This window comes from Parathielavia appendiculata (assembly GCF_033297405.1).
Source record: "Parathielavia appendiculata strain CBS 731.68 unplaced genomic scaffold N657scaffold_5, whole genome shotgun sequence".
NCBI lineage: Eukaryota > Fungi > Ascomycota > Sordariomycetes > Sordariales > Chaetomiaceae > Parathielavia > Parathielavia appendiculata.
Window position 1 is genome coordinate 1,005,668 of NW_026944224.1, and position 11,408 is coordinate 1,017,075.

The window sequence follows — 11,408 nt, forward strand, 5'->3', positions numbered from 1 at the left end:
GATCATCCTCTCAGTTGTCCTGGACCAACTCAAATGCGGCCCTCCCAGCCTTTTGACTGTATCGCGCTAGCTTATGAGCCTCACTCTTTCCTCTCCACCCAACAAGTCCCCTGTGTCTAGCTTTCTTGTGTACTTCTTGGGGTGTTCTCCGGTGTCTTGAAACGAATGGTCGAGGGGGGATCTGACTCTCTCGGCTCAGTCGGCTGGATGCAGTGTCAAAATATTATTATTATTATTCCTACACCGTTATGCCCTAGGGCGTGTCGGATTTCCAACTGTTACTATACTGGAAAACCATACGCTTGCAGGTCGGATGAAAAAAAAACCATATCGGCAATTGAGGAAACCATCAGTGAGTGGCCCTGCAAATACAAAAAGAGGAGGCCTCCCAGCCTTCGAAAGAGGGGGCATCAGATCATGAGATTCAGCTCCAGCCTCCTGGCCAAATTGTACATTGGCAGCCTCTCCGAGTCCATCAGCCAGCCTAGGATCGTCCCGGTTAACCGTACAGCTGTAGGACTAATTCCCTGTAGAACAGAGTAAAGTCCCTTCGCGTTCGAACCTTGGCTCCCTCCCATCTTCGAGCCAACGGTGGCGCTAGACACCACATCACCAGGTGTTCGACAGTCTCGCGCCCTCCCCAAGACTCGCAGCTGGGCGTCAAGACCTCCGGGACACTCCTTTTAAAGAGAAAGTCCCAGAGGCCTATTGGCCCAGTTCGGATCTGGACCAGCGGTGGAGTCCTTTCCTTACTCAGGCCCTCGTGCCTCTTTGGGAAGTCTTGTATTTGAACAGGGTCTCCTGCTGGTGGTCGAAGTCTTCGGCTGGCTTCGTGGCCGCCCAGCCGTCTCGTTCCTTCAGCAACCTCTCCTCCCAAGCCCCCTGCACTACTCTGTCCGTGTCAGCCGCCCAGCGTCAAGTATTAACAAGTCAGCAAACACGTGATGATATCGCGAGGAATGTCTATAATCCTCGATACTTGATTATACCTTATGTTCACTAGGAATACCGTCTCCGAGCAATCGACTTCCTGCAGCCGTTAGGAAGAGGACGAAATGATCGAGTGGGCAGACTCGGAGGGAACCGGACTGGCTAAAGTTGTTACACTTGCTCCTCGTAAGTGGCGTCAATGGATGGCTGCTACATGTAATGGAAGGGAGAGATTGAGCATCAGGTATCATAGAGCAGAATGTCGGCGGGAGTTTTGTACATGGGCGTTGAAGCTCAATTGGCCACAGATAAGGAGGTGCTTGAAGTAGGCGAAGGACTCAAGCGGCAACATTGGAAGCTGATGTTCACAATGCTTTCCAGCTCGTAAATTCGTAAGATACAACACGGTAAACACTTATCCTCTCATTTACCAGCCTTGCCAACAACAACGAAAAATGTCTGATCATTGACCAATTCTGCCCAATTTGCGATGTCAGCTGGGGCAAGATAATGAGCTACTGCTTTCCCGTCATCGGTGGCGGTGACTGGATTGGCCCAATCGAGGGCGCCTGAGCTGCAAAACCTGACTGAGCATTTCGACCACTGGCGTTGTACCACACTGGACTGTCACTTCGACCGACAAATCGGGGCCACGGAAAATGATGAGGCAAGAAGCGGGACTGAGCCTGCTCCTGTGAATAAAACTCGCCTAACGCGTATGGTACGTGTTATGGTGTTATCCTCTAACATTGGCATACTCAGATGATTGTAACGAACATAACATGGTCGATGAGACTTGGCCTGCCCACATCAAGGTTGAAGCGATGTCCGCCAGAAGGTCATTGATACGGCGGGCGACAACAGCAGTGAAGGAAGCGCTGGGGATCATCCAGATGGAATCACCAACGAAAGGGCAGCATGCCGAGATTCCCCGCCTCCGCCACAGTGGTTATCGTCATCGCTGCAACCCACCGCGCACTCTGCTGCTCCCACCCAGCCGTTGTCGCCGCAAACCCTATCACCGGCCTGAGCCCCCACCCTCAACATCATCCCCCAGCGTCCCATGCCCGCGGCCGTGATGAAGCGGGGCTCCACGACCAAATCGCTCACCTGGCACGCGACGGCCACTCCAAGAAGTGGTACAACGCGGAATTGGAGCTCCTGCAGCTTCTACGGGAGTACTTTGTGCCGTACCCGCAGATTGTGGTGTTGAGTACCTTCCAGCTGCGTTACACCTTCGCTCCGCGTTGGCTAGGGGCACGCCAGGCACTGACTGAACATTTTAGGCCATGTCGAATCGCCACACCGTCAACGCCTGTGAGTCTCGCATGGCCTTGATCAAGAAGCGGGGCCAGGGTGTGGAAGACATGGAGTCTTGGGCCTCTAGATCGATCGCTCCTTTCAGTCTGTTGTGGTACTCACAACAAACATGCGCTGTCAAAGATGGCCTCGCGTTCCTGGACATTGGTACAGACTTGGTAGGTTTGTGCTCAGCTTCAGTAAGTGACAGAAAACTAAATGGGGCACCTCGGGGCCAGACGAGGGCTCGTCATGACTGTTGTTAGAAATAGCCGTGACATCCATGCTCTCTACAATCATCCAGGTAGCGGGTCAGTCGTGCAATCCCGTCAGCAGTCCTGGTCTGGACTCTGGCGAAACAGTTCCAGGTTGGCCCTGCCTATGGTACCGGAGACAAGCCCCAGCCATTGTTCGGTTCAGTAGCAACCTACCGTTCTACCAACAAAGAGCACGCAAAGCTGGTCCTGCTTTTAACTTCTGACTCTGCAGCCTTTATGTTTGTTCCGAATAATGACTCTTTGAGCTATATTATTGGCTCCCGCACCTGTCAACATCATCTCCTCCCAGCCCAGAGTCACTCGACATCTAGCCATAGAAGATACCAGAGGTTGGGCATAGAGGTAGGCTTGTGATAATGGGGCGTATTCTAAACCCTGATGATACTTGACTCCAGTCATTGTGATTGACGTCAAGGAGACAACAAAACAGACTGGCCGTGAGAAACAATGTATCTCACTTGGTCATTCCTTTTCATCCGATCAGACACCGCTGCCCAACATCCATCTTCCGTGCTATGTTAGCGTTTTACGCTTTACCAACCAGCAAGCACATGGTAGTGTCTGTCTCGCAAGTCAGAAAGGATTCGCACCCGACATTTTATGGACCTGAACTCGACTCCAGTGAACGACCACAGCAAAATTTCCCGCTCATAGACGTATCAGGACTCAGTGTTCAGCACAATGTGTTTAACAGTCAAGTATCTTTGTCCTCGCTGCGGGGTGGACTCCGGAAAATCGGATACCTGGTTGTCAGCAGACACTCAACCTGAATGCGCCGACCATCGCACCATCACTCGAGCGATGAGGCCGCAGGATTTTGGCGGCTGGTTTTGTGCGACAGAGGGCTGCGAGTACAGCCAAGAGCGACAGAACCAGTTGGACGAATGTATGTACGGCTTCCTTAACGCCCAACATCCGGGCATGTTCCATCCACCTGGCGATGTCCGAGTCGTTGCTCGCCAAGACAGTAAGTGTTCTCAATCTGAAATGTTGGCTGTTGTCCTGTTTTCTTTTCTGGCATAGTTTCTAAGCTTCTGTTACAGAACACGATTACGACGGCGTCTCGACAGTCAACAATGAACCCGAATTACGCCACGAGCCCGACCAGATGGATCTTGACACAACGTCGACAGCGGATGGAGTCAGTAACCCGGACAAGCGAGCAACTACGTTCGGAGAGAAGCACAAGAATCAGGCCGGCCAAGATGCGGGGAAGAAGACGAAGCGCACACCACTCCCGTCCTCGCGACCGGCGCGTCCGCAGCCACCCGGTGCGCTGGGTCCAAACACCTACCCCCCAGCGGTCCGAGCCACTCACTCCGCCGAGGGAACCGCTCTCGATTTGTCATTATTCGGCCCCAGGACCGCGGAGCGAGTCACCGAACTGCTCGAGATAATCGCTTTCAAAACTCAGAACAATACCGATCCGAAGAAATGGTTCCCTGAGGAGGATCAACTGCTTGACATGCTCCGCACAACGGGTTTGTCACATGGGCAGATTGCCGATGTGAGTGTACTTGTCCCTGGACATCCTTCGGTGGATGTACAATACAGAACCGCCCTAGCTAACAATTTATCCTCCTGGCAAAGGAGTTCCTCAGGCGGCACAGCCGCAACGCATGCGAAAGCCGGTTCTCTCGGATGAAGCGCGGGGTCTGAGGCAGCCGCCCTCATCCCCGGCCTGCCGTTGGAGGCCGTAGGAGTGACCGAGTAAGAGTGTGGCATGGTAAAATGATGTGCAATTGCGGCCGGGTATCTTATTCACATGAGCTGCACCTTGACTCTTTCTTAAGAGTTGGGTTTCTTCAACATTCGGGAACAAGTCATGATTGTTGTGATACAGAAAGGGGCGTCAGCTAAGTTACCAAGAGCCCTGGCTTACCACCAAGCAGGCTATGTGATACGTATAGGGCGTCCCTGAAGAACCTTGCTGACCAGCCCCTATGCCTCTTGCATTCTTTCCATAAATTTCGGTACCGTGTAAGCTAAATCTGGACCTGACGTCCATAGTCTACATGGCGGAACGAGTTTCCACATCTTGACACAATGGAGGTTGACTCCATGTCAGGGACTGATCTCCCTCCACTTCACCCCAGGTTTGGTCTGCACAACGCCCTCAAGCGTTCGATACGGGGGCAAACGAGCAGCAAGCCACTTGATTAGAAACAGGACATAAAAACACACGCTTGGGACTCAGAGACTCATCAAAGTCAGAACTTAGCATGGGGCACAGCCGAGGCTCCAGTTATAGTTGGGCGCAGCTCCGACCCGTGCATGTTTACAGTCAACAAACTTGAACAGAACACAGCGGGCATAAGAATGCAATGCCCAGTGATACAGAAAGCCCCGTGTTACCCGACTGTGCCGTCACATAAAAATCCTGGACCCCGTGGTCAATGTACACACTGGCTGATATGGTCCGTCTATTGGCGGGTTTCTGCCGACCCTTCACTTTAGCCGCGTCTGTTGACCCTGCTCCTCTAGCGCAGCACCCTTGCCTCCATATCTGGCAGGCAGTTTCTCCCCAAGACACGGGACTTTACTCTCGCCAAACTCTAGCGCGAGGTTGCCGCCATTCGACATTGGGTGGAACTTCTTTATCGTCTTGGGCGCCACAAAAAGCTTCATGAACGTATAGACGAATCCCATGATGGCAGGGACGTTGACAAAGAACTTTTCCTTGAGCAGCTCAGGGTAGTTCTGCGCGAAGACCTTGATGGTTTCCGTGCTGGCGGCCTTGACCTGGGGCGATTGGCGCAGGAAACTGATGGACTTGTAGTCGTGGACCTGAAAGATCTTGTAGGAGTCGTAGTCAGCTGTGATGGGCTTGGTGGCTGACGAGATGTCCAGCTCTTGAAGCGCGAGTTCCATGAGCGCAACTCTCCACTCTAGAAATCTGAAGGCAAGGGTTAGAGATGATGACAGGGCTGATGGGTCGAGGGGGCCTTACTCCTCGAGCTTCCCAAATGTCTCGTCAACAGACTTGACGCCGCCGTAGATGTTCCAGGTAAACACCTCCTTGCCCGCTGGCTCGGTGGATGCTTCTTGGGTGTACTTGGTGACGTAGCCCAGGCCGTCGAATTTAGCCTTGCTGAAGACCTTCTTGGTGAGCTCCAGGGGCTTCATCTTGGCGCGCCATTCCAGCGTCTTGGTCAGCTGTTCCCTGGCTTTGGCCAGGTCGCCGTCGTTGGCGTTGAGGTACTTCTGTAAGATGATGCGCGTGGGCACGTGGCTTTCGGGGTCTGCAAGAGTGACTCCCCAGATTTCTGGGTGGCCGGCAGCCTTTGCGAGAGTCCACAGCTGGGCGATTGGGTCTGCTTCAATAGTGTCTTCCTTTGTCTCTCGGTCCGCGGGTAATCCCGTGGCTTCCGGCGCCTTTTGGGCCTCCGTTGCGACCGGAGCCGCCGGAGTGCCGGCATTGTCGGCCGGTGCCGACGTGGACTCGATGGAGACAGCCTCGGCCGGAGCCGTTGACGCAGGCTGTTTCTCGGCGGTGCTCATGCTTATCTCCCTTTCCTCGCCAGCAAATGGATTTAGTAATGCGAAGAGGCGTGGTTGGAACTCGATGCAGCAAATGGATTTAGTAATGCGAAGAGGCGTGGTTGGAACTCGATGTTTAGAGCATATACCGATTGCGACTCAGCTGATTGAGGCGCTGATAAGTGTGGGAACACCGCCGCCTATCACTCGTAGATTGTGGGTGCGGGACCAGAATCTGTCGGATGATTTTCATCTTATCAGGTGGCCCCACTTCATCTCGTTCAAGTTCCGTTGGTGCACACCTCTCGAAGCCTCCCAAGTTCCAAGTATCTACCAAGACCCGCTCGCTATGTGGCTACATTGCCCATAACATCGGAAGTATTTGTGTGTCTCAAGCCTTTTTCCATGGGCTTGACTGTCAGGCGCCCGGTTTCAAACAGGGAAGTCTGCAGTCTGTCACTAGCATGACTTAATAGATTCCCAACTTCACCTCCTCAAGCCCGAGGACGTCGGGCTGACTGCTTAGGCCTCAAATTGAGTATCTGCTTATTGTAAGACCCATCGGACCCGACGTCCACCATGGCTCATGCACAAGTACACCTCTCCTGGCTTTCCCTGCACACAGTACCTGAATTTCACGCATCTTTGTCGGCTTGCCAGCCCTTTCGGTCGATGGCGCGGTCAACATGCGGCACCAAGGCAGTTCTATCACCCGGGAGGCGCTATGGATTGCATAGGTAATCACCGACGCTTCAGGAAAGCTTACGGTCAGTTCGACAGTCAGCGAAAACGACGTCCCTGAACTGCTCGTTCTTAAATTCCCAGACGCCACCGCAGCCCCAAGACCAGAATTACCCGACCGTCTCTTGATTACAAACCGGTCCGGGAAGCAACAATCAGCGTGGAGCCCACCCGTGAGATTCCCAACGCCCTGTCCTGCCAGGAAACATACTTGATGCTTGGGACAGGCATGGATCTAACAGTCAACACTTGATATCAGGCATGGCTTTGCGCAGAGGAGTGCAGATGTCTCAGCAGCAGACCAGGCTAATTCGGCCGTTCTCACCCTGGCGGGCGCGAGCATTTCATGGGCCGGGTCACCATCCAGCCCGAACACCACGTCATTGCCGAGCTTGCCGGGGAGGGATGGCCAGCAGTGGATACGGCGGCGCAGCCACGGTATCGGAGAGGATTACTGGGGATTCTAGGCTTGCGGAAGCCAATTGAAGCCATCGCCAACCACTGCCCGGCTAAGACACGTTTGTGCTGCAGCTGTGAACGGGCTCAAATGCGGCCCGCAGGCAAATATGACCGCAGTGCGCCTCCCTCAACGACAATGGCAATGCCGGAGACACCGAGACATTGTGTGCTGTCAATGATGCAGCAATCCTGCAGTTGGCGCGGGAAAGCGGTGGGTTTTGTGTCTCACCAAACTGTGCCTGGCTTGCAGTGCATCCGCTAATATCGTTCTTCCAATCCTTTACCCATTGTTCAGCCCCATCACCCAAGTGGCGAGGAAGCCTCTCGATCAATATTGTCATGGCAGCTACAAATGGCGTGTGGTATCGAAATTTGGCCCTACACTTTACGGACTACTTGGGAGTCTCGTTAAACATGCTCATCCTCATATCCGACTCAAGAGGTGTTGAGGAATCGGCATCGTCCTGTCTTCTTACGGGCCACTCCAAGATTACTGGCAGCTTTCATGGCACTCGGCTACTTTATCGTAAACAACGAAGATGCTTTTCTGGATCAGCCTCCAACTCGGTCTGGCTTGGGGGGGCAGCCCTGCTTGGAACCAGAGCTGCCTAGGATCCCGTACCTCAGCACTTGCGCCATTTCAGTTGGATGGGCTCACCAGACGTAATGGTCATGAACCGCCTATCAACATCGACTTGTTGGCGTGGAAAAGAGGAATTGTCAGCCTGCAGTGGTATGGCGACATCACTGTCGGCACTCCTCCGGTGACGTTGCAAGTCAAAACTTCTCGCTCAGCAAGTTGCAACGCGACTTTGACGTCTCCCAACAAGCTCGTCTTCGACACGTCGGCGTCCCTGATGCTGATCGCCCACAAGAACTGCAGCACATGCGGCGACCATCAACAATACGACCACGAAGCCTCCAGCACACGCTCTGGTCTGTCCAGGTACAGAAGGGAGATTCTGTTTGGCAACCAAGGCGGCGGCACCACGGGGTCTGACGAACCCCAAGGCGCAAACTGCACATCGTCACCGACATGGTCGGCATGGCCGGCCGCGCCTCGATCAGCGAGTTCATGATCTGATATGCCTACTACTCTGGTCTTCGAGACCAAACACCCGACGGTATCTTCGGCATGGGATTGATGCTCGTCGTCCCTTGGGGCCTCTACTCAACCGAGTACAGCCCGACGTACTGCCCGCCCGTCAATAGCGGCCAGCTCCTCGGCGCGGAGTTCAACTTCTCTTTCATATCGGACCGCAAAGGGCACGACGGTGTGCTCACTCTGGGCGGCACCGACCGTCGCAATACATTCCGGACGCTCAAGAAGATTCCAATCAACTGGCCGCTGTCGTCGTCGCGGTTGCGGTGGGTGGTCGACGTGCGCGGCGCTCGTATCGATGGCTTCACTCTGACCAACTCGACTGACGCCGTCACGCTAGTGGACAGGGGCGGCGCCACCGTCATCACGCCGGACACGAACACGACGCGGCAGCTGTACGGCCGCATGTCGCCCTTGATTCAGCCCCTCGACAAACTTGGTTGCGTGGAGCGCCCCGTGTGACGTGCTGGACCGCGTGGTCCGGGACCTGACATCTACGGTGGGTAGCGCCGAGCAGAACGTGGATGTTGGTCAACAGAAAGTAATCAACGTAGGCGTGTATTCCGGTAACGTCACCGTGGGCGAGTACGCCGGCAAGCCGGACATCAGCCAGGGCGTGTTTACCAATCCGGAGGTTACTGCGCGGGAGCCGATCAACAGGCGGCCGTCGTGGATCTTCGGAAATCCTTGGCTGTGGTCGTACTACACCGTGCGAAAGTCCGTGGACCAGGCCATGGGGTTCGCGACGCCTTCTCACCACCGGGACTGTGACTGAAGGATTGGGCCCAATGTGTCGTTTTTCAAGGTGGGCCGGGGTTCCAAGTTTGCCGCTTTTCTGAAATCGTGCGAGACTAGGTTGGCACTTGACCCAGCATGATCATGACCGGGATTTTGATCCATCATCAGATTTACCAGTGTGAGAAGATGAGAACAACGGCGGCGCCTGACAGGGACGCGGGTTCAGGGATGGTCGCCTGCTTTCTCTGTGCGCCCCTCCCACGTGGCCTTCAACCGGCTTTCTGAGCTGCATGACCAGCCTCCGTGGGCTGGCGCCAACGGACACACGCCCCTCTTATTAAAACGTTGCTTATGTTGCGTCTATGTCAAGGCCACTCTCAGTGGTTCAACTTATGGCTATGCTGCGAACGAACTTGTACAAGTTATCCAGCTGCAGCTGAGACTCTCAGCTGTGCAAAGGGGGCGTCTCCCAGGCTCTCTTACCCGGTACTCATGACCTGCTCTCTGAAAGATGAATGGCTCGCAAAGATTGGGAGATAAAAGGCGGGAGTGATAGTTAGTCGGAACGGCTTTTTTCCTGTCAGATTCATCAGTCAAGCTTCCTCAGCCCCTTGGCCCCCAACATCAGCACCACACTGAGCCTTAGCAGCTGAGTCCAAACACATCGGCAAATCCGACGGCATGGCGGCTCGACATTGGGCGGACTGGTGGGACCGGGACTGGTGTCCCATCTGCCAGCGATACGTCACATTCTACACCCTGCGATGCCGCGCCTCACACCGCCACGCTTACCATTACCATTGCCGGTGCTGCGGGAGCGCCATGTCGGTTTGCACCTGCGCGCGGCGCTCCCGGCGGTTCCGGCGGTCACGGCCCGGAAGATTCCGCGTCTACGTGTACGCCTGAATACGCTCTAGACCCATGGGCTTGCCGCTCGCTTTTGAGCGTTTGGTTCATTGCACAGCTGAGTCCATCGCCTGGGTGCGATGATGCCACTGAGATTGGAAGGGTGACGGGATCTCGCAAAACGTCCTGCGGGTGCCTGTGTTGCTGATGCGACGATAGATCTCCTTGTAAGCGATATTTGACTGGATATTTGATACCCGAGCAACCGGTCGACTAACTTTATTGCAGACAGCAGCGGATTATCTTTTTCCATTCTAAGGGGAAAGTCTGGGTATTTGCTTGGTATTAGCTGGTACGGCTGCCTCATTAAGGTAGGTAAATAGGTACCTGCAGCGATCCGAGAAACATCGCTGAACCTAAAGTGCGGTCGTTGGAAACCAGAGGAGCTCGCTTGGAAACGGGGTTGGCTAAGATAGATACCTCTTGCTTCAACAACGGCATTGCCTCGTGTACAATACCTTCATTTCTTTTTTTTTTTGTGTTGCGACCATACTCAAGTGACAAGACCAGAAACGTTACCTTACTTAACGTACAGTTCCCTACCTTACTTTACCCATCTACGGTCTGGTACTTGAAGTACCATAGAGAAGACTCGAGGCTGACTCTATCAATGAGTCAACATGAGCCCAGCATTAATGCCTTGCAGTGAACTCGAAATTTCTGATGAGAAATGTGTGAGAGCCCGCGACCTCGAATCAGGTGCCTTGTCGGTCTGGGTGCGCGCTGCGAGACGTCAACCCCTTTAATCAAAGAGATCCGTCATGCACGATGCATGCTTTGCTCATATGCAAACCCCAGGGTTTAATTGAGCACCTTGTAAAAGCGTTGACTTGCTGGTTATACAAAACCCCTGCAGTGGGTTGGCTAGGACCCGAGTTTCAAGTTGCTATTCGGAAGTGCTGGTTGCTTCTGGGGCAGAGCACTCACCATTGCATCTCTCGACAACGAACTCAGCTTACTCCAGTATCTAGGCAGTCACAAAGTCTGCAGGCGGAAATACGAAGCTCCATGGGGGATTGCGGCATGGGAGTTTGTGACTGTGCCGCTTGCCTGCACGAGGAACAGCCTACCAGCCCTACCGGGCATACCGTAATGGGAAAATGCACCAGGCGGGTATGATACTTCGCATTCCAGGGATACAATCTGCCGTTGATATGTCAACTAGCATTCCCACCGCAAGTAGCATTCCCAGCACAACTACCGTTCCAAGCGCTCCGCTCTCTGATTGGCTGGTATTTCTTTCGGTCATGCCCAATCCGGCTGGTCGATCAAACTGTGGCAATTGGCGCTACTGTAAGCCACTGTAAGCTACCTAAGCCACTGTTCGCGGACGATGACACAACTCACCATACCTTAACCCATGTGAACAACGCACAACTGCTGGACATGAAGACACAAAACGAGGAATTGGGTCTTTTCTTTTTCTTACTCTTCTTAGTAAGACATCATCTAACGCTAACGTTATTCTCAAACAC

The 11,408-nt window shown here is 53.9% G+C and overlaps 4 protein-coding genes across 4 annotated transcripts; 3 read left to right on the top strand and 1 right to left on the bottom strand.

The window, feature by feature from the left end:
* The first annotated feature begins 1,706 nt into the window (after positions 1-1,706).
* Positions 1,707-2,541, top strand: N657DRAFT_644655 (uncharacterized protein). Its single transcript, XM_062792799.1, has one exon. It carries the CDS (start codon positions 1,849-1,851, stop codon positions 2,266-2,268), a length of 420 nt encoding a protein of 139 aa, XP_062648197.1. The 5' UTR covers positions 1,707-1,848; the 3' UTR covers positions 2,269-2,541.
* Positions 2,542-3,267: 726 nt separating this feature from the next.
* Positions 3,268-4,563, top strand: N657DRAFT_391115 (uncharacterized protein). Its single transcript, XM_062787150.1, has 3 exons — positions 3,268-3,474; positions 3,551-4,020; positions 4,098-4,563. Exons 1-3 carry the CDS (start codon positions 3,309-3,311, stop codon positions 4,164-4,166), a joined length of 705 nt encoding a protein of 234 aa, XP_062648198.1. The 5' UTR covers positions 3,268-3,308; the 3' UTR covers positions 4,167-4,563.
* Positions 4,564-4,572: 9 nt separating this feature from the next.
* On the bottom strand, positions 4,573-6,092 carry N657DRAFT_689976 (CRAL/TRIO domain-containing protein). The gene is made up of 2 exons (XM_062797020.1): positions 5,458-6,092; positions 4,573-5,403 (listed from the first exon to the last, which is right to left on the bottom strand). Exons 1-2 carry the CDS (start codon positions 6,006-6,008, stop codon positions 4,956-4,958), a joined length of 999 nt encoding a protein of 332 aa, XP_062648199.1. The 5' UTR covers positions 6,009-6,092; the 3' UTR covers positions 4,573-4,955.
* Positions 6,093-7,726: 1,634 nt separating this feature from the next.
* N657DRAFT_663483 (acid protease) lies at positions 7,727-9,188 on the top strand (the record flags this gene model as incomplete). Its single annotated transcript, XM_062795186.1, has 4 exons — positions 7,727-7,951; positions 8,018-8,214; positions 8,400-8,696; positions 8,740-9,188. 4 exons carry the CDS (start codon positions 7,727-7,729, stop codon positions 9,062-9,064), a joined length of 1,044 nt encoding a protein of 347 aa, XP_062648200.1. The 3' UTR covers positions 9,065-9,188.
* Between the last annotated feature and the right edge of the window lie 2,220 nt (positions 9,189-11,408).

Coding starts and splice junctions, on each gene's coding strand:
- N657DRAFT_391115 (XM_062787150.1), top strand. CDS start 3,309: ATGAGGCCGCAGGATTTTGGCGGCTGGTTTTGTGCGACAGAGGGCTGC. Junction 3,475..3,550: donor AGTCGTTGCTCGCCAAGACA/GTAAGTGTTCTC, acceptor CTTCTGTTACAG/AACACGATTACGACGGCGTC. Junction 4,021..4,097: donor GGCAGATTGCCGATGTGAGT/GTACTTGTCCCT, acceptor CTCCTGGCAAAG/GAGTTCCTCAGGCGGCACAG.
- N657DRAFT_689976 (XM_062797020.1), bottom strand. CDS start 6,008: ATGAGCACCGCCGAGAAACAGCCTGCGTCAACGGCTCCGGCCGAGGCT. Junction 5,404..5,457: donor ACATTTGGGAAGCTCGAGGA/GTAAGGCCCCCT, acceptor CCTTGCCTTCAG/ATTTCTAGAGTGGAGAGTTG.
- N657DRAFT_644655 (XM_062792799.1), top strand. CDS start 1,849: ATGCCGAGATTCCCCGCCTCCGCCACAGTGGTTATCGTCATCGCTGCA.